The following is a 21,566-nucleotide window of genomic DNA, read 5'->3' as shown; positions in this document are numbered from 1 at the left end:
AAGCAGGACTCTCTCTGGGGTGGGTTTCTGAGTTGCTGGTGCTGGCCTTGCCCTTCCCTCTGGTCCTGCCCTCTGGAAGCCTCTTTTCCCCTCCCCATCCCAACTGAACCCCAGGTCTGTGTGCTCCAAGTGCTGTATCACTGGACTGGCTCACAGCTGCTCTGCTGCAGGAGGAAACCCTCACCAGGTTGTTGATTTTGGTGTGGAAAGGGCCATTAATCCTTATCTGATATTCCCAGCAAGGACCTCCTTCCAAACTGAGGTGTGTCATTCCCCAGGGAAGGTGTCACTCTTTTCCTGCCTCTCCAGGAGCTGGGGGGGCCACACTGGTCGTGGAGCTGCATTTGTGGGCCAGGGCTGAGTGACAAATGAGTGATGCTCTCCTAAAATCAGCAGCTTTGGGCTGAGGGAGCCCTGGAGGGACTCGCAGGTGACTTCGGGATGGAGGTTCTGCCTCCCACTGCTCCCACCCTGGTGCTGGGGGAAACTTGGCTCTCACCCTTCCATCTCTTCCCATCTTCCCACTGAGCTTCTGTTTCCCCAGCCTGGCAGGGGACCAGCTGCAGATATAAAAAGCCTCTCTCTTAATCTTGTCTTACTCAGACAAAGTGGATCCTTCCTTCCTTCATGCATTTTTAAAAAGCTGTGGCATGTCCTTACAGGAACTGGGGCTTTGGTGGGTAAGAGCTTGTGCAGGGCTTGCTTTCAAACAGCCTGAGGATGGTCTGGAGGTGATGGATCAGGTGTGGGGTCAGAGTGTCCCCAGTGCTGGGTGTGGGGTCAGAGTGTCCCCAACCCTGCTGGGTGTGGGGTCAGAGTGTCCCCAACCCTGCTGGGTGTGGGGTCAGAGTGTCCCCAGTGCTGCGTGTGGGGTCAGAGTGTCCCCAGTGCTGGGTGTGGGGTCAGAGTGTCCCCAACCCTGCTGGGTGTGGGGTCAGAGTGTCCCCAGTGCTGGGTGTGGGGTCAGAGTGTCCCCAGTGCTGGGTGTGGGGTCAGAGTGTCCCCAACCCTGCTGGGTGTGGGGTCAGAGTGTCCCCAACCCTGCTGGGTGTGGGGTCAGAGTGTCCCCAGTGCTGAGTGTGGGGTCAGAGTGTCCCCAGTGCTGGGTGTGGGGTCAGAGTGTCCCCAACCCTGCTGGGTGTGGGGTCTGAGTGTCCCCAGTGCTGAGTGTGGGGTCAGAGTGTCCCCAACCCTGCTGGGTGTGGGGTCAGAGTGTCCCCAGTGCTGGGTGTGGGGTCAGAGTGTCCCCAACCCTGCTGGGTGTGGGGTCAGAGTGTCCCCAGTGCTGAGTGTGGGGTCAGAGTGTCCCCAGTGCTGAGTGTGGGGTCAGGGTGTCCCCAACCCTGCTGGGTGTGGGGTCAGAGTGTCCCCACCCTGCTGAGGTGCCCTTGGCATGGTGCCAGTGCTGGGGGCCCCCTGTGTGGCTGCACAGCCCGTGGAGGTGGCTGAGGGCCCACAAACAGTGTATTGATTATATTTCATCCAGCACATGGTGCCCGTGATGTTTGAGGAGGCTTCTGTGTTCCAGGTGTGCCCACTGCACAGGTCAGGCACGCTGCCCACTGCGGTGCCCGCGGGCTTGGCAGAGCCAAGGCAGCCACAGGGCCTCTCTCAGCTGGGCCACAGCAGCAGCCAGGGGGTGCCCCATGGCAGAAGAGCCCCGAGCAGCGTGGCTGTGCCATCCCTGGCACGGGTGCCCCATGGCAGAAGAGCCCTGACCCCCATGAGCAGCGTGGCTGTGCCACCCCTGGCACGGGTGCCCCATGGCAGAAGAGCCCTGACCCCCATGAGCAGCATGGCTGTGCCATCCCTGGCACGGGTGCCCCATGGCAGAAGAGCCCTGACCCCCATGAGCAGCGTGGCTGTGCCACCCCTGGCACGGGTGCCCCATGGCAGAAGAGCCCTGACCCCCATGAGCAGCGTGGCTGTGCCACCCCTGGCACGGGTGCCCCATGGCAGAAGAGCCCCAGGCACCCACCACAGGACCACAGTGACCTGGACGGGGCACTGGGGAAGAAGAAGAAGAAGAAACCAAAGCAGAGGAGGAACCAAATGCCCAGAGCCATGGAGGGCTGGGATGGGAACAGAGCTGCCCCCACAGCTGCCAGCAGTGCCCCCCCTGCTGCTGGAGTGCAGAACCCAGGGCTGTGCCCCCTGGCACCGGGAGCTGCCCCTGGAAGCAGAGCTTTGGAGATGCCAAAGGATGCTGAAATAACAACTGGGAGTCGTATCCTGGAAGAGCAAAGTGCCTCCTCAGTGCCAGCACCAGCACAGCAGGCCCAGAACCCCAGAGAGCTGGATGCCAGACCTGGGGGGGGCATGAAAGCAGAGGGAGTGAGGGGGGTGCTGGAACGGACAGGCAAGAGCAAAGAGGGTCCCTTGGAGCAGGTGGGCAAGGCTCAGGTGGGTGAATCTGTCCCAGCAAAGGGACCCCCCAGGCCTCTGGAGAGAGATTTCCTGGATAAAAGTGAGAGGAGGGAGGATGAGGAGTCCAGATGTGCCAACCTGGGCAGTGTGAGCAAGGCAGGAACTCCCTCACAGACCAAACCTTCAGAGCTGCCCCTCTCTGATACAAACAGGAACCCCAAACCCACCCCTCCAAAGTGGGAAACACTCACTGGCACTGCCCATCAGCCTTCCCTGGCACCAACAGCAAAGGAAAATGGGGAGAAGAGCAGAGGGGTTGAGGGGGAGTCCCTGAGACAGGCTGGCACTAAGGACAGACAGGCTGGCACTGAGGACAAACTCCCTGCAGAGCCAAAGGCAGCTGGTGGAGCCCCAGCAGGGCTGGAGGGAGGAGGGCAGAGCCCGGGGGGTGCTGCTGGAGGGCCTGGGGCAGCTCCCCCTGCCCCTGCCCTGCAGCACAGGGAGCCTGATGGCATTCCCAGTGCTCCCAAACATGCCAGCCCTGCCAAGGAGCTGGGCACAGCCCTGGCAGCACAGTCCCTGGAGCAGAGCAGAGGGAAGGCATTTATTGCTTCAGAGCAGCAGACTGGAAAAGATGCTGGTTTTCCACAGGGGATGGACAGGCCCAGAAAAAGGCGTGGGGAAGGGAAGGGCAAGAGAATGAAAAGCCTCCCTGAGCACGTGGTGCTGCTCGAGGATGGGAGCAAATCCCCTGATGGAGGGAGGGTGGAGGAGCCTGGGAAAGAAGCAGCTTATCCCGACAGGGGCCCAGGTTCTGGTGCCAGAGGGCACCCCTGGGGCAGCTCTGCCCAGGCCTGGCCTGCTGACAGGACCCACAGAAGGGGCAGTGATGGGAGCAGTAAAAGGGGGGAAAGGAGTTTTTTCCAGCAGCCTTTCCCTGAGAGTAGGGTGGACCCAGGGGGGGTTCCTGAGCTGTCTGATGCACTCAGGGAAGTGAGTGGGAAGGGCAGGGAGGGGGGCTGTGTCCCTGCTGGGGCTCTGCAGGAAGGGACAGCTGAGACTCACAGCCCAGCTGAGGAGGGGCCAGAGAAGCCAAGAGAAAATATTGGGAAAGGTGAAAAGACTGAGCTGGGGCCTTTATCCCAACCTTTGCTGCTGCAGAGCAGGAGAGAGGGAGGCAAACACCCTGCCCTGGGGGACAGTTCCAGCCAGCCAGAACAGGAGGATTTGGGCAGGAAAGGCAGAGGGGCCAGAGGGGCTGCCAGGGGGGCAGAGAAACCCAGGAAGAGGAGCAGTGATGGGAGGAGGAAACAGCCTGAGAGGAGCCCTGTGGGACAGGCAGCTCTCCTGGGCACTGGGGGGCAGCCAGGCCCAGAGGAGATGGCTGGAAGCAGGAAGGAAACAACCTTGGATAAAGAGGGCTCTGCTTTGGGAAGAGAGAATCCAGCAGAGGTGCTGGGAATGCCTGAAATCCAGGGTGGCAGTGGAAGTTCCTCTCATCAGCCACATCTCTCAGGGCATAAAACAGACAGAGCAGAGCCAGGAACGGGCAGTGCTAAAGGAACTTTGCCCATGAATGCAGGGGAGGATGCAGGGAGGGCCCAGCCCCTCCCAGGGCACAGGGCAGGGGGCATGGACAGCACTAAGGGGGGAACTGGAGGTGGGAAAGGCCAAGAGGCTGAGAACAGTCCTGAGCTGGGCCCAGGTAACGTCCCTGCAGTGGGACAGGTTAACCAGAGTCAGAAGAGCAAAGGGGCCCCTTCCAGGGCTCCAGAGGTGCTGCTGGAGCACCTGAGTGATCCTGCCAAAGGACAGGCTCCTGCTTTGCCTCTGGAACCACAGGAATCACACACAGGGGGCAGAGAGAGGCACAGAAAGCTGGAGCCTGACCCTCAGCAGCAGCTGCCAGTGCTGGGGCAGAGGGCAGGGGCAGGGACAGCCCCTCCTCGTGGCCTGGAGAGAAGGGACACACCTGAAGGTGCCAGCCCTTCCAGCAGGGCTGCAAATCCCAGCCCAGAGCACCCAGGGGTGGCAGATCCCACTGTGGCCACAGCTGCTGAGAGATGTAAAAAGAGGGGCTCTGATGGCAGCAGGAAAAGGGCCAGCAGTGCCCCCAGGCAGCCCCTCCCTCCGGGGGCAGAGCCAGGCAGGGCAGAGGGGCTGCCCCCCCTGCGGGCTGAGCTGCACCAGGGCCTGGGGGACACGGAGCTCGTGGATGAAAACAGAAATATTAAAAACTTCCCCTCTGGCCCTCAAAGGCTTTGGGATAGTAAAGGAAGTGACTCCAAGTCCTTGGCTCAGAGCACTGGGAAGGTGGGAGATGCCCCCTCTGGCTGCCCAGAGCAGAGAGATGGAGGGGCAGGGCCAGGGGGGCTTCCTCCCCATCCTCCTCCTCCTCCTCCCCCTGGGGCAGTGGGGGGGAAAAGCAGCAAAGAGAAGGAATCTGGGGCTGAGGAGCAGAGCCAGCCCCAGAAGTGTGAGCAGCCCACGGAGCTGGGACAGAGAGAGCCTGGAGAAGGGGAAAGCAAAGCTGGGCAGAGCAGAGGGGCTGGGTGCCAGGGGGGCTGGGGGGCAGGGCAGCCTCTGCCAGGGCCTCCTGCAGCCACACAGGGGGGACAGTCAGAGAGGGACACAGGAAAGGTGGGTGGGGAAGAAACAAAGCCCAGTGATGGGAAGCCCAACGCTGCCAAGGCTTCCTTGGAGAGCAAAGCTGCAGAGGGAGGGCAGGGTGGGGGCAAGGGGGGCGAGCAGAGGGCACCCCAGCACCCAGGGGGCAGGGCTGGGGCAGATGGGGCAGATGGCACAGCTGCCCAGGCAACCCAGAGCAGCCCTGGGGGTGGCACAAAGGGGCACTCCCAGCCTGCAGACAGGGAGGGTGCTCGTGGTGGCAACACCCACCTGGAGGGCACCCTGAGGGTGAAGAGTGAGGGGGAAGAACCTCAGGGCACAACCAGAGAAAAGGGATCTCAGGGCACAGCCAGAGAAAAGGGATGTCAGGAAACAACCAAAGGAAAAGAAACTCAAGACACAGTCAAAGAGAAGGAATCTCAGGAAACAACTGAAGAAAAGGGATCTCGAGATGCAACCAAAGAAAAGGAATCTCAGGAAACAACCAAAGAAAAGGGATGTCAGGAAACAACCAAAGAAAAAGAAACTCAAGACACAATCAAAGAAAAGGGGTCTCAGGAAACAATTAAAGAAAAGGAATTCCAAGACACAACCAAAGAAAACGAATCTCAGGAGACAGGCAAAGAAAAGGGATGTCAGGAAACAACCAAGGGAAAAGAAACTCAAGACACAACTAAAGAAAAGGAATCTCAAGACACAAATAAAGAAACACAAGACACAATCAAAGAAAAGGAATCTCAAGACACAACCAAAGCAAAGGAATCTCAAGACACAACCAGAGAAAAGGAATCTCAAGACACAACCAAAGAAAAGGAATCTCAAGACACAACCAAAGAAAAGGAATCTCAAGACACAACCAAAGAAAAGGAATCTCAAGACACAACCAAAGAAAAGGAATCTCAAGACACAACCAGAGAAAAGGAATCTCAAGACACAACCAAAGAAAAGGAATCTCAAGACACAACCAGAGAAAAGGAATCTCAAGACACAACCAAAGCAACTCAAGCCACGGGTAAAGGGAAGGGCTCTCCAGGCCCAGCCAAAGCCAGAGCAGAGCAGAGTGACCCCAGGGCTGTGCAGGAGGCCAGGAAGGAGCGAGGGAGAGCAGCAGAGCAGCTCAAGGGCTACATGAGACCCACGCAGAGCCGCGGGGCGGTGCCAGCAGTGCCAGCGGTGCCAGCCGGGCGCGCTGCCCACAGAGCCGTGCCCCGGGCGCTGCGCCACAGGCCAGACCAAGGTGTGTGTGTGTGTGTGTGCCCCTCGGGCTCCCAGCAGCACTAACCCAGGCCTTGCTGTGTGTGGTGGTGCCTTGGCATGGCCCGGTGTCACTGGGGTGGCACACGGGGGTGTGGCATGGGCGTGCTGTGGCTGCTGCGGGGCATGGGGGCTGCCTGCCTGTCTCACAGAGCCCGGTGAAGGGCTGTGCCAGTCCCAGGGCTGCAGGACTGTGCCAGGCTGCAGGAGTGTGCCAGGCTGCCAGGACTCTGCCAGGCTGCAGGAGTGTGCCAGCTCCCAGGACTCTGCCAGGCTGCAGGGCTGCCAGCTCTCAGGGCTGTGCCAGGCTGCAGGACTCTGCCAGGCTGCAGGAGTGCCAGCTCCCAGGGCTGTGCCAGGCTGCAGGACTCTGCCAGGCTGCAGGAGTGCCAGCTCCCAGGGCTGTGCCAGGCTGCAGGACTCTGCCAGGCTGCAGGAGTGCCAGCTCCCAGGGCTGTGCCAGGCTGCAGGACTCTGCCAGGCTGCAGGAGTGCCAGCTCCCAGGGCTGTGCCAGGCTGCAGGACTCTGCCAGGCTGCAGGAGTGCCAGCTCCCAGGGCTGTGCCAGGCTGCAGGACTTCCAGCTCTCAGGGCTGTGCCAGCTCTCAGGCTGCAGGGCTGTGCCAGCTCTCAGGCTGCAGGGCTGTGCCAGGCTGCAGGGCTGTGCCAGCTCTCAGGCTGCAGGGCTGTGCCAGCTGCCAGGGCTGTGCCAGCTCAGCCCCCTGCACTCCTCAGGGTGGTTTTCAGTCATTCAGACTCAGTTCCACGTGTTCTGGGCACTCGTTTTTAGGTAAATGTTGTGCTGGGCTCTTGTCCCCTGAGGGCCCTCCCTCCAGCTGTGGGCCCTGCCTGGCACGGTGTGCCCTGCAGTGATGGAGAATGCCAGGGCAGGGGGGGTTCTGGTGGCTGTTGTGGTGCAGGTTTATCCCACCTCAGACCAGCTGCTGTTCCTCCTGATGGGGGTTCCTTTGCCTTGAGCTTCCTGGGGCCGCCTCACCTGCAGAGGGTGTTTCCTTCTAGAGTGAAAATCCCCCCTAGAGCAGCAGGAACAAACCAGGGGTGGGACTGATGGCAATTTTAAGCTGCAAATGTGAAGGCTTTGTCTCTGTGGAGCCTCTGGAGGGGCTGGTTCAGCCTGTCCTTGCTGTTCTCCAGGGAACAAGGTCCCTGTGCCCACAGGAGCTGAGAAGGAAAGGATTTCACACAACTGAGTGACATTCATAGAAAGTTTGAAATGGACAGTAAGAGTGTGAATAGAGATGAAGTTCAAAGTGTTCTGATATTTCTGCTCACTGCAAACCTCCCTCAGGAGGAGTTGGCACCTCTGGGAGTTCACTCTGCTGAGATGGGCTGGGAAGTGGGTCCCTGCCCTCAGGTGCTCTTGGGTTTTGCTTGGCATCAGGCAGGAAAGTTTGCTGCTGGTGGGCAGAGTTTGCTGCTGGTGGGCAGAGTTTGCTGCTGGTGGGCAGAGTTTGCTGCTGCTGGTGGGCAGAGTTTGCTGCTGCTGGTGGGCAGAGTTTGCTGCTGGTGGGCAGAGTTTCTTGCTGCTGGTGGGCAGAGTTTGCTGCTGCTGGTGGGCAGAGTTTGCTGCTGCTGGTGGGCAGAGTTTGCTGCTGGTGGGCAGAGTTTCTTGCTGCTGGTGGGCAGAGTTTGCTGCTGCTGTTGGGCAGTTTGTTGCTGCCAGTTTGCATGAGGCAGCCACTAACTCACCCAGCAGAGCTCCCCAGAGCCTTAACATGGAGAGGGTTTGGGATTTTAATGAGTGTTGCATAACCTGGAGTGGTTCTATTTTGGTGGTGTGGTGCTTGTTCCCTGCATGACCCTGTGCCCACAGAGGGGCTGCTCTTTGGTGCATGATGCAGCAAACCTGGCAGAGCTGAGGGCAGCATCTTCCACAGGAACATTTCTCCAGAGCCTCTGCACTGTGTGCCAGCAGTTTCTGTCCCCTCTGCTGGGTGGGGACAGGCCTTTGGTGGCAGGGGCAGGCAGAGGGGACAGGCTGCTGCTGAGCCCTGGCACAGGTAACCCTGCAGGGGCTCCTGGTGGGCAGTGCCACTGCTCCCTGTGGGCACTGCTCCAGGCTCTGCACCAGGAGATGGCCCAGCCTCAGTTTCACAGGGCCTTGATAACATCCTGTTGCTTTCATCCTGTCAACTCTTGGTAGACTCAACAGTTGGTTGGTTGGGTTTTTGAAGAGGAGCTCAGAGTGACCAGCTCAGAGTGCCCCCAGAGGGGGGTGGGCACTGAGCAGGCGCCCCAGGGCAGTGGGCACAGCCCCGAGGCTGCCAGAGCTCCAGGAGGGTTTGGACAATGGGACAGGGACAAGGGGGGAGTGTTGGGGTGTCCTGGGCAGGGCCAGGGGGGATTGTTGGGGTGTCCTGGGCAGGGGGGAGTGTTGGGGTGTCCTGGGCAGGGGGGATGTTGGGGTGTCCTGGGCAGGGCCAGGGCTGGCACTGGGTGCTCCTGGCGGTCCCTCCCAGCTCAGACTGTCCCGTGTCTCTGTGGCTGGAACTGGTGGGTGCCACAATCCCACAGCAGTTCAAGGTGCTTTGCCATCCCCAGAATCCCTGGGTAGAAAAACCATCCAGTCATTGAGTCCAATCTTTGAGCAAACCCACCTTGTCCCCCAGCCCAGAGCGCTGAGTGCCATGTCCAGGCATTCCCTGGGCACCTCCAGGGTGGGCACTGCCAACCTGCCTGGGCAGCCCCTGCCAGTGCCAGAGATCAGTCCCATTCCCAAGGCTCTTGTCTCGGTTTCCATCGTGCCCAGCTCCCCATGAAACAGCTGCTCAGTGAGCTGCAAAATGCAGCAAAAGCAGCTCTGGATCCCTCAGTTGGCACAAGTGGTGTGGAAGTGCCACGGGCCGGGCCTGGGGGTGCCAAGGGGCACTCACACATCAGTGGCACCCACATGAAACCAGAGTCAGTGAAGGGAGAGGTGTTGAGATCCACGATGGATGTGCTTGTTTACTGACAGGATCAGGGAATTGTGAGCTCAGACACTGAGGCCAACCATTAACCCCAGCACTGCCAAGGCCACCACTGAACCCATCCCAGGTGTCCCCTCTGATCCCTTCCAGGGGTGGGGATCCCTCCATTGCCCTGGGCACAGCCACAGGGATCCAGGGGATCACTGGGGAGGTGCAGGTGCCACAGAGCAGGGGGGGCTTGGCCTGAGGTGCCCTCCCTGAGCTCTGTGCCCTCCTGGTGTGGTACCAGCTCAATGCTCAGGGCTTTGGTGTCTTCAGCTGCTGGAACTTGGCCTGCAGTGCCCTGGGTTTGCCAGGGCTGTGGAGCTCGTGCTTGGCACCTGATAGAACCCTCAGAGAATGGTTTGGTTGGAAGGACCTTAAAGCCCACCCAGTGCCACCCCTGCCATGGGCAGGGACACCTCCCACTGTCCCAGGGTGCTCCAGCCTGGCCTTGGACACTCCCAGGGCTGGGTCATCCTCTGGGAAATCCATCCCAGTCCCTGCCCACCCTCCCAGCCAGGAATTCCTTCCCAATATCCCACCTGTCCCTGCCCTCTGGCAGTGGGAAGCCATTCCCTGTGTCCTGTCCCTCCCTCCCTTGTCCCAGGTCTCTCTCCAGGTTTCTTGTTGTCTCCCTTCATGTTCTGAAGCCTTTTCCTTCCCCTGGTGGCAGCCAGGGATTCCCTGCCAGGCTGACGCCCTTTGGAAGCTCTTGTGCCCAGCTCAGCAGTGCCACCCCCTTGGCCAGGCCCCACCTGGGTGTTGGGGGTGACAGGACCCTTTGCTGGGCACGTCAGCTCTGGGTGTGCAACTAAAGCAGATCCCAGCTCTGCCATGGCCCCTGGGAGTCCTGGCAACATCCCTGTCCCTGGCACAACTGGGGGGCTGCACATCCCTGTCCCTGGCACAACTGGGAGGCTGCACATCCCTGTCCCTGGCACAACTGGGAGTCCTGGCAACATCCCTGTCCCTGGCACAACTGGGAGTCCTGGCAACATCCCTGTCCCTGGCACAACTGGAGGGCTGCACATCCCTGTCCCTGGCACAACTGGGATCTATCTTCTCTAAATCAGGCCTTGCTCACTCCTGTCATTTTCTGTTCTTCTGTTCTTGACTTTGCAGTGTAAAGTTAAGAACCTTTGGCTCTGAGGCTGATCATGCAGTTGGAATTTAATCCCTTATCCCTCTCTGGGGTTTATTTCAGCTTCTCATTTTTGTTGTTGCCATTGTAAGAACTGCCCCAGAGTCTTGTGCAGAATTATCTGATACCTTTTCCTGCCAGGAGGCAGCTGAGATGATAAACAGAACACGACAGACATTATGTGTGACCAAACCTTCCTGCTGCCTGTGTGTGAATGAGACCAAAGACTGGGAATTACAGGTGGAAATCAGGTGCTGGATTGTGCACCCCCAGGAGGTGCCTTGGCCAGGGCAGGGCTGGGGTGGGCCCATGGACTGCAGACCCTCCCCATGAGACCCCCACAGGTCAGAGGTGCTTTGGCAACGCTTGGAGTGGGCAGAGTGTCACCCACTGCAGCCTGCTGGTAATTAAAGGGCTGTTAATTGCCCCAGGTGGGTGTGTGAGAGAGCTGAGCCCGAGGGTGTCCCCAGTCAGGTCTGTCAGTGCTGGGTGTCTGACTGGAAGGTGAGTTGAGCTCCCAGGAGGTTTTTCCAGGGGTGCAGCTCCCTGATTCCAGGTGCTCAGAGCCCTGTTTGATCCAGCAGATTCATGGGATGGGGTGGGAGGGACCTGAAAGCCCCTCCAGTGCCACCCTGCCATGGGCAGGGACACCTCCCACTGTCCCAGGGTGCTCCAGCCTGGCCTTGGACACTCCCAGGGATGGGACAGCCACAGCTGTTCTGCCCAACCTGTGCCAGTCCCTGCCCACCCTCCCAGCCAGGAATCCCTTCCCAATATCCCACCCAACCCCACCTTGTCCTGCCCACAGCCCTGGGTGTGCCCCTTTCAGGGTTGCCCAACCCAGCCTTGCCCCACTGCCTGTGCCTGTGGATTCCCCAGTTGGTTTTGTGCTGCTTTAGCTCCACACTTGGTTCCTGCCCAGCTGGGTGGTCTCGTGCCCAGCTCTCCCCTCGAGCTGGCACCACTGCCCGTTGCCCAGGGGTTATCCCTCCCTCTGGTTTATATTCCTGCTCATCCCTGACACTTGGGTTGGCAACTAAAGCTGGGGTTGAAATAAAATAACTGCACTTGTGGCTGCCAAGTGTGCCAGGCTGAGCCCTGACCACCATTTCCTGGGGTACAGTTTGACTTCAGGGGAACTCGGAGTGCCAGGCCTGCCTTTCCTGCCTCCTGTTGCCAGTCTGTGCCTTGTGCATCATTCAGTGCACTTTGCTTTGCCTCTTCTCACTTGCCCCTGGCAAATACTCCAGCAATAACCAGATAGTTTGAGTTGGAAACATTCCTGAGTGTGTTGTAGTTCTGGGTTTGGCTGATCTCTGATGTTTAATGTATTACATGTATTGGAGGGCTTCTCCAACCCAATCCATTCTGTCATTCTATGGATGTGGCACTGAGTGAGAATCCACCACATCTTGATCCAACCCTACTGTGATCACCAGCCCAGGGCACTCTGTGCCCTGGGCTGGTGATCACAGTGGGGTTGGATCAAGTCGTGGTTGGATCAAGTCGTGGTGATCACAGTGGGGTTGGATCAAGTCAAGGTTGGATCAAGTCGTGGTGATCACAATGGGGTTGGATCAAGGGTTGGACTTGATGTTCTCAGAGGTCTTTTCCAACCCAACCCATTCTGATTCTGTGACCCAGCTGGTTCCTGAAGCCCGTGGGATGAGTGGGGTGTGGGCTCAGCAGTGCCAGGCTGGTCCCCACCGGGCAGCTCAAGGTGTGTGTGTGTGCCCCCCACAGCCCAGTGGGTGTGGAAATCCCAGCTCTGAGGACACCAGAGCGTGTCCCCTGGCCCTGCTCAGTGCTAATGACTCTTAATTAGCGATCACGTGGTGCTGCCGGCAGGAGGGGCTCAGCATCCTCCATTGGCGTTGCCGTGGAAACAGCGCAGGGGGTGCCCAGGGCTGGCGGGGCAGATTAAAGGGGAAAGGCAGAGGCATTAGCGGGGATCAGGAACAGCCTCGGGAGGGAACCAGAATAGCAGCGCTGGGCTGGGTCATGGGCTGGGCTGGGCTCTCTCTCTGGCACCGGTGCTGGCAGGGGGTCAGTGATCACAGAATCACAGAATGGATTGGGTTGGAAAAGACCTCCGAGATCAGCAAGTCCAACCCTTGATCCAACCCCACTGGGATCACCCCGACTTGATCCAACCACGACTTGATCCAACCCCACTGTGATCACCAGCCCAGGGCACTCTGTGCCCTGGGCTGGTGATCACAGTAGGGTTGGATCAAGACATGGTGGAGTCTCACTCAGTGCCACATCCATAGAATGGATTGGGTTGGAAAAGACCTCCCAGATCATCAAGTCCAACCCTTGGTCCAACTCCAGTCCCTTTACCAGATCATGGCACTCAGTGCCACGGCCAAGCTCAGCTGAAAACCCTCCAGGGATGGGGAATCCACCCCCTCTCTGGGCAGCCCATTCCAATCCCTGAGCACTCTCTCTGCAAAGAATTTCTTTCTGATATCCAGCCTAAACCTCCCCTGTCAGAGCTTGAGCCCATCGTGCCCCCTTGCCTTTACTGTTGGTTGCCTGAGAGATTGTGCCTGTGCCATGGTGGGCACAGCCCTGCTCCTCCTGCCCAGCCAGGGGAGGGCACAGCCACCCTCTGGGCATGGCTGCCCTGGGACATGATCCTGTTCAGGGACAGAGAAAGCACAGGGTGCTGTGAGCAGCTCAGCTGAGCCAGTGCTGGGTGCTGGCACTGGCCTGGGTGTGCTGGGCACCACTGCCAGGCTGGGCTGGGGCAGCTGGACCTGCAGGACAGACTGAGTGTGCTGAGGATGAGGATGTGAGCAGGGAAAACGGGGCCTTCCTCCTCATGGAGCAGGTCCTGTCACCTCCCCAGGTCCTGTCACCTCCCCAGGTCCTGTCACCCCCCTCCAGGTCCTGTCACCCCCCCAGTCCTGTCACTCCTCCCAGGTCCTGTCAACCCCCAGGTCCTGTCACCTCCCCAGGTCCTGTCACACCCCCCCACCCCCCCGGTCCTGTCACCCCCCAGGTCCTGTCACCCCTCCAGGTCCTGTCACACACACCCCCCCCCCCCCCGCCCCGGTCCTGTCACCCCTCCAGGTCCTGTCACCCCTCCAGGTCCTGTCACACCCCCCCACCCCCTCCCCCTGGTCCTGTCACCCCCCCAGGAGGCTGTGAGAGCCTCAGGCAGGGGGTGAAGCTCCATGGGCAGGAGCTGGACCAGGGTCTGACTCACAGAGCTTGGGATGATTTCCCTGCTCTGCCTGGCATGAAAGGTGGGGCAGAGCCCAGGGGGGGCTGTGAGAGCCCAGCTGGGGTTTCTGAGCAGTGTGAAATCCTCTCCCAGTGAACTGAGGGCAAAGACAGTGGTTGGGCTTCCTCTCAGGACCCTTCACTGAGCTCCTACCCCAACCCTGCTGCAGTGGGAGCCCTTTAGCATTGAGGGTTCAGCTCTTTGCTTTGCCCAGCTCTTTGCTCTGAACATCCTTCCACCCCTTCTGGCCTCTCTTCATTGCCTGGTTTCCCTTCTAATTCCTCAGGAAATTTGAGGTCTGGCAGAATCCAAAGGCCCAGCTGGGCCCAGAGCTGTGGTGGGAGCTCAGCCCCCACGGCCCAGCCTCAGGAGCAGAGTTACAGTGAATTGGAATTTAAAGCAATTAATTTGGTGGGAGGGAGGCAGAGGCTGGGGCAGTGGAACTGGGAATGGCTCTGGAACAGCATGTTGAGAAGCTCTCAGTGTGTGAACTCTGTGTTACCTCCATTAGAGTGTTCTCAGAGATTAAATATTAGATGACTTCAGAGATTTTTCTTAGCTAAGCATTCTGAGGAGCCCAGGTATTGAACATGCTTCATTTCCTGCATTAACCAATATTGTCTCATAAAGCTGCAGTGGTGACTCTTCCTGGCTGTCCCCTGACATTGTGAGTCAGGCTTTTCCCTCCAGTGATTCAAATCCCTTCCCTGATCCCAGGCTTGAAGTGCCACCCCACAATCAAAGAGGATTTTCTCCTCTCTTACAAATGGTAGATGTTTGCTTTATTTTTTTTAAAAAGAAGAAATCAAATAATAAGCCCCTGGGTGGTTTCCAGACCTGCCCTCACTCCTGGGAAGGTGCTTTGAGGGCTCTCTGATGGACTGAGGTTTCCTGTGCAAAGCTCTTGGTTCGGATTGATGAGTGGTGGAGGAGCAGCAGTGATTCCACAGCACTGGAGACCTGCAGGTCTGGCAGGCTGGGCAGAACAAGCCCTTTGAGTGAGCAGAGCCCCCCAGCAGGGAGGGGGCAGAGCCCCTTTCCCACCAGAGACACCTCAGAGTGTTTCAGAGCAGAGAAATCACCGAGGCTCCTTGAGAAGTGGAGGTTGTGGGTGGAACTATTCTGGTTAATTAGAGGCTGTCAGGACAGATTCATCTAACTTACAGTTCCTTAGTCATTGTTTTTAAATATAGCAGTGCCTTAAATCCTGAGCTTAAATACAAGCAGATAAATGTGGGGATTGTAGCATTTCTCACAGCAGGTTCAATTCAGGGGGCGTAGAGGAACTTGGAGGCTCTGGGGATAAAAATACATTTCTCTCAGTTCAGCTCAAGCAGGGAAGGCCCTTTCCATCAGCTCTGAGGACACGTTTCCCCAGCTGGGGGGTGTGGATGCTGTGATGGTGCTCCATGGGCTCAGGGGAACATTTGCTGGGGTCAGGGGGGGTCTGCACCAGGCACTGAGGAGAGAGAGGTGGATCTGCTCTTTGGAGCCAGGGCAGTTTCCAGACAACCCCCAGCCCAGTCCAAGGGGGGAGCAGCATCCACAACAAACCTGCCAGTGAGAAAAGCCTGGTGGAGGTGCTGGGCAGAGGCTCAGGTGTGGGGGTTGGACCTGTGGAGGCTGGGATGGGACAGATAACACAAAGGGAGCAGTGCTGGGTGGATATCAGGTGTGACAGAGAGAAAATTCTGTCTGCAACCAGGAAAACTGGCAATGAAATTGGTATTTTGGGCACCTGGGAACCAGGTTTGGCTTGGCTGGTGAATTCTGTCGAGATCAAGAGGCAGCTGTTTCAAAACACAGATATGTGGGAACTTTAAATCAGCTAAAAATACTATAAAATATGTTCACATAAGACAAAACTGGTTTAAATCAAGCTTGCAGTATCCAAGGCTCCGAGGCCTTTCCACACTCGTCCCCTTTCAGCTTTGTCCTGTCGCTTGCAGGAGCAACCCGGGCTGTGAATGGAGGAACCCTCATTACAGCAGGACTTGTGATCACTGTTGACTCCAGAAGAAGATATTAAAATGCAGGGAAAACAAAGGCCTTGTGCTGAAAGAGGCCATTCTGTGCTGTGGTGCCCAGGGCTGGGCTGGCAGGGGGTGTTTGGGTTGGGGGGTGGGGGGTGATGCTGCCCCTGTCCTGGCGTGCCCTGGGGTCAGCAGCAGGAGCTACAGGGCATGGCATCATCGGGCAGAGGGGGACACTCAGGGGGGCAGGGGGCATCCCACATGGGTCAGGGGAAGGGACAGGGAGTGATCCCAAATGGGTCAGGCAGAGGGACAGGGGGGGATCCCAAATGGGTCAGTCAGAGGGACAGGGGGGGATCCCAAATGGGTCAGTCAGAGGAGAACACTCAGGGGGACAGGGGATGATCCCAAATATGTCGGAGAAAGGGACAGGGGGTGATCCCAAATGTGTCAGGCAGAGGGAAACACTCAGAGGGGCAGGGGGCATCCCACATGGGTCAGGGGAAGGGACAGGGAGTGATCCCAAATGGGTCAGGCAGAGGGACAGGGCAGATCCCAAATGGGTCAGGCAGAGGGACAGAGGATGTTCCCCAAATGTGTCAGGGAAAGGGACAGGGGATGATCCCAAATGTGTCAGGGAAAGGGACAGGGGATGATCCCAAATGTGTCAGGGAAAGGGACAGGGGATGATCCCAAATGTGTCAGGGAAAGGGACAGGGGTGATCCCAAATGTGTCAGGGAAAGGGACAGGGGGTGATCCCAAATGTGTCAGGCAGAGATTAACACTCAGAGGGACAGGGGGGATCCCAGATGTGTCAGGGAAAGGGACAGGGGCTGCTCCCCAAGTGTGTCATGCAGAGATGAACGCTCAGAGGGACGGGGGGATCCCGAATGTGTCAGGCAGGCAGAGATGAACACTCAGAGGGACAGGGGCTGCTCCCCCATGTGTCAGAACCCCCAGCCCTCCCCGGGGTGCCCGGAGCCCCCGGCCGTGCCCGGCGCCGCTCGGTGTGTCCGAGCACATCCCTCGGCTCTCCCACAAAGGGATGGAACCTGCTTTTCTTTGGAACTAGTGGCTGCCTGCAGCAAGTGGAGGGGAGGCAGGCGCAGGGGGTGGGGAGGAAGGAGTTTTGTCATGAACACAGGGGCACGTCGTGTCGTCAGAGCGCGCAGCCCGAGCGCGGCGGCGGCTCCATCGCCCGAGCGCAGCCCGAGCCATGTCCCTGGACAAGCAGCCGCGCTCCGAGTACGGCCAGCTGGGCACGGGCACGGGCACGGGCAGCGCCGGCTTCCCCGCAGCCCTGCACCGCATGGAGGCCCCCAAGGACTTCGGCAGCGCCGAGTTCGAGTGGCAGCGCACGGAGGGGAAGCTTAACGAGATCGGCTTGAGCGTGAACTCGGGGGGACCCATGAAGGACGGGCTGGTGAAGAACGCGGGATTCACCGACGAGGACAAGCTCTGCTTCTTCGAGGGGAAGCTGGACAAAGAGCTAAAAATAGCTCAGAAAGACAAAAGAGAAATTGAGGTGCAAGGCAAAAAATACCAGGCGGCCGCGGGTCACCTTGAGAGCTGGTCTCTGATTGCTGACACCTTCCCTGCCGCCGAAGGGAACTTTGCAAACCCGAAAGCGACGGATTTTCGCGCGGCGCAGGCGGGAGCCGAAAAACCCGGGGCTGGGCTGGGGAAAAATGAAGCCATCACCGACCAGGAGAAGGCGGTGGGGAAGGCTGCGGTGGAGAGCAAGTGCCAGGCAGAGCCCAAGCTGCCCCAGCTGTCCGTGTCCGAGAGCGACCCCAGCAAGTACGTGAAGGAGCAGGAAATCAGCGTCTGGAACCCCAATTTCCACGCTGTCCCTCCGAAGGAGTCGGGGGCTAACGAGGCGGCCGTGAGGAAAGATGGAGCCCCCAGCTATTGTGTGATCGGGGTGGGCAGCGACAGCCGCGGGCACGGCGGGGTCTCCTCGCCCCCGGCGGCCCCCAGGGCGCAGCCCCCCAGGACCACCGTGGAGCTGGCCCAGGATGAGTCCCGGAGCGGGCAGGGCGGCGGTGCCGGGCCGGAGGGGGAGGCGGAGGACGGGCTGGGCTGCGCGGACGAGGGCAGTGTGCTGGACAGGGCTGCCCACCAAAGGAAGGCGATGAGGCGTGCCATGTCAGAGTGCTCGCACTTGTCGGTGCCCCTGGCCCTTAACCTGGCCGATAAATACCCTGAGCCGGTGCTTAGAGAGGACGTGGCCACTGGGCTGCTCTCGCCCAGCAGCAGCCTGACCCAGAGCCCCGCGGCCGCCAAGCCCAGCGCCCCCATGAAGAGGTCGCTGACCGTGGCCGAGGAGCAGACGGCGGCGGGCACCGAGCGCTGCCCGGCGCTGCCCGGCACGGGTGGGCAGCAGCTCCAGCCCCCGCCGGCCGAGGAGCCCGCGGCCAAGAAGAGAGAGGAGGGCAACAGCAGCTCGGCCAAGAGAGACCTGGGCAGCCCCAGCGTGTTCCACAGCAAGCTGGAGCAGATCCCCGAGCTGGGCAGCCAGGACAAAGAGCGGGAGGAGGCGGCGGGCAAGGGGCAGAGCAGGAATGTCGCCGATGGAGCCGCCGCTGGAGCTGCCGGTGGAGCCACCGTGGGCTCTGCCGCCGCTGCCCAGGGCAAAGGCACCGGGATGGAGCCTGGCAAAGCGGCTCCAGCGGAGAGGAGAGACGTGCAGGGCAGCGATGGGCAGAGCTCCCCAGCTCCCAAGCAAGGAGAGGCACCACGTGAGGGTATGTTGCCGATTTTTGCCGCGGGCAGCCGCGGCTGGGCAGCCCCAGAGCCCGGGGCAGCGGGTGGGCAGCGCGGGGCACCCGAGAGCGACCCAGAGAACAAAGGCTGCCCTTTCACATGCAGAGAGATGGAGGGGGGAGCTGACAGCTCAGTGCCTGCCTGGGTGCACAGCGGCTGTGTCAGCACCGGCTCTGAGGTGCTTGTTGGGATCCTGGTCCCAAATCTGTGGCATCCACAGGGGTGCACGTTGGTCTGTTTTGGGCACCCTCAGGGCAGAGGTGCCCTTTGCTCACGGGCTGTTTTGTCAGAGCCAGGGCTGTATCAAAGTTAAAACCTTTCAACCTGTGCCAAAAAATCTGCGGATTGTGTTTCTCCCGTAAGCCTTTGGCACCTTTGGGGGCTTCTGTTTCCTTTGGCACCTTTGGGGGCTTCTGTTTCCTTTGGCACCTTTGGGGGCTTCTGTTTCCTTTGGCGCCTTTGGGGGCTTCTGTTTCCTTTGGCACCTTTGGGGGCTTCTGTTTCCTTTGGCACCTTTGGGGGTTTCTGTTTGAGGGGAGCAGCGAGAGCAGTGGGTGGGATGATGTGCAGGGTTAAGCTCTGCCCGGTGCTGAAATTCAGGGTGGAATTTCCCTGTCCCTCTGGAAGCACTTTCCCAATCCCCCGGGCTCAGTGGAGCGTTTCCCATTGCAGGCTCAATGGCAGCTTGTTGTGTTGGTGGGTTGTTGTGTCAGTGGGCTGTGATGTATGAGCTCACTCTTCCCGGATTTAAAGCTGTGGGAATAGTAGTTCATCTTTGTTCTCCCTCCTGGAACAGCGTCCCTGTCCCTTTGCCAGCCCCAGCCAGCACTGAACCTGCTTTTTTCCCGGGTTTGGATGTGAGGGTGGTGTTTCTGCTGTGTCTGTCACCCACTTTGGTGAGAGCTCTGCATGGGGAGAGGAAAGAAAATGTGTCAGGGGATGAAGACAAAAGGTTTGCAGGAGGAGTTTTGCAGCCAGTGGCTCCCTGTGCTGCTGCTTCGTGGACCTCAGAGGATTGAGGGGGAATGGCAGTTGCAGGCTCTGTGGTGAGAGGGGACAGTGAAATGCAGGTGTGGAGAGGGATGAGCTGCTCAGGTGGAGCTCCAAAACACTCCCTGGGGCTGGGGATGGGCAGGGGAAGGGCAGGCTGGGCTCCTTCTTGGTTCTCTGCTGGTTCTGTGGTGTGGCAGTGACACCCCATGGTCACTGAGGTGGCTCCGCTGTCCGTGCCAGGCTCTGCCCATCAGCCCTCACCAGCTGTCACTGATCACTCCTGGCTCTAATTAGAGTTTTACTTCTCTCTAATCACTTCTCTAAGATGCTTCAGTTTCTCCTGGTTGGCCACTGTAGAGCAAGGCTGGGGCAGAACAAAACTGCCCCCTCTGAAGTGCCAACATGTCTCACCTTATCCCAGAATCCCAGAAGGGTTTGGGCTGGAGGGACCTCAAAGCTCCTCTTGTCCCACCCCCTGCCCTGGGCAGGGACACCTTCCACTCTCCCAGGCTGCTCCAAGCCCTGTCCAGCCTGAGCTCTGCCAGGGATGGGGCATTCAGGATGGGCACCATCATCCCAGGGTTACCTCGTTCCTCACGGTCGGCTGGGCAGCAGATTCTGACCTGCTCTGGCAGCCCTGAGACAAAGCTGTGCCAGTCTGGGTGGCAGCACCTCACGGGGGGCACACATGGGCCCTTGGAGCCTGAGCTGAGCTGGCAGGTCCTGTCAGTCAGTGGGAGCCATCAGCTCTCCTGTGACAGTCACAGAGAGGTCCTGGCTGGAGCTGTGGTTGGACAGGACACCTGGGCATTGTTGGCTTGGGCTCCACCAGCCCTGTGTGCTCTGTGTTCACCTGGCACACCTGGGCATTGTTGGCTTGGGCTCCATCAGCCCTGTGTGCTCTGTGTTCACCTGGCACACCTGGGCATTGTTGGCTTGGGCTCCACCAGCCCTGTGTGCTCTGTGTTCACCTGGCACACCTGGGCATTGTTGGCTTGGGCTCCATCAGCCCTGTGTGCTCTGTGTTCACCTGGCACACCTGGGCATTGTTGGCTTGGGCTCCACCAGCCTTGTGTGCTCTGTGTTCACCTGGCACACCTGGGCATTGTTGGCTTGGGCTCCACCAGCCTTGTGTGCCTTGTGTTCACCTGGCACACCTGGGCATTGTTGGCTTGGGCTCCACCAGCCTTGTGTGCTCTGTGTTCACCTGGCACACCTGGGCACGTGTTGGCTTGGGCTCCACCAGCCCTGTGTGCTCTGTGTTCACCTGGCACACCTGGGCATTGTTGGCTTGGGCTCCATCAGCCCTGTGTGCCTTGTGTTCACCTGGCACACCTGGGCATTGTTGGCTTGGGCTCCACCACACCTGGGTGGGTTTTGGTCCCCTGTGCTCAGTTTTGTGCTTCAGCATCTGAGGGTCATCAGGTGTCAGAGAGCTGGAACGTGCCAGGAGGGCAGTGATGTTGGCAGCAAGTGTGGAACAGAAAAAACCAAAAATTACTGTATTTGTGCACACCTTTCATGCCCCAGGAGTGTTGGGGTGGTGGCATTTTGTAACATCTTTCATGTCATAGTTTCAGGAGCTTGGTGACATCCTTCATGTCCCAGAGTTCCAGGGGTTTGCTGACACCTTTCATGTCCTGAAGTGTTTGGGGTGGTGGGGTTTGATGAGTGGCATCTTTCCTGCTGTGAAGTTTTAGGTTGGTGGGGTCTGCTGGCCCCTTTGCTGTCCCAGGGTTTGGGTGGTGGGATCTGTCCCCTTTCATGTCCCAGCAGTTTTGGGGTGGTGGGGTTTGTTGACATCTTTTGTGTCCCACAGATTTTGGGATTTGCTGAAACCTTTCCTGTCCCAGGGGCTTGGAGTGGTGGATTTGGTGACACCTTTCCTGTCCCAGGGTTTGGGCTGGTGGGTTTGGTGGCCCCTCTCCTGTCCCAGATGTTTGGGGTGGTGAGATCTGTCCCCTTTCCTGTCCCAGGGTTTGGGTGGTGGGATCTGTCCCCTTTGCTGTCCCAGGGTTTGGGTGGTGGGATCTGTCCCCTTTCCTGTCCCAGTGTTTGGGGTGGTGGGATCTGTCCCCTTTCCTGTCTCAGGGTTTGGGTGGTGGGATCTGTCCCCTTTCCTGTCCCAGGGTTTGGGTGGTGGGTTTGCTGTCCCAGGGTTTGGGTGGTGGGATCTGTCCCCTTTGCTGTCCCAGGGTTTGGGTGGTGGGATCTGTCCCCTTTGCTGTCCCAGGGTTTGG

General features: G+C 59.1%; 1 protein-coding gene across 8 annotated transcripts in view; it reads left to right on the top strand.

Annotated features, from left to right (window-relative positions):
- MAP4 (microtubule associated protein 4) overlaps nt 1-21,566 on the top strand; it is a 179,841-nt gene that overhangs the window by 117,574 nt on the left and 40,701 nt on the right. For 6 of the 8 annotated variants that reach the window (XM_071560317.1, XM_071560316.1, XM_071560319.1 and 3 more), the window contains one exon: nt 1,529-6,232. The exons of 1 other annotated variant lie outside the window; for it this stretch is intronic. In XM_071560317.1, coding sequence (XP_071416418.1) covers nt 1,529-6,232 — 4,704 coding nt within the window. Of the gene's footprint in view, nt 1-1,528; nt 6,233-15,542; nt 15,680-21,566 lie in introns of those variants that run through there. One more of the 8 variants, XM_071560320.1, reaches the window with a different exon arrangement.

The sequence above is a fragment of the Pithys albifrons genome, chromosome 7 (assembly GCF_047495875.1).
Source record: "Pithys albifrons albifrons isolate INPA30051 chromosome 7, PitAlb_v1, whole genome shotgun sequence".
NCBI lineage: Eukaryota > Metazoa > Chordata > Aves > Passeriformes > Thamnophilidae > Pithys > Pithys albifrons.
The sequence above is the reverse complement of the archived record's forward strand: the minus strand, read 5'-3'. Positions and strand labels throughout refer to the sequence as shown.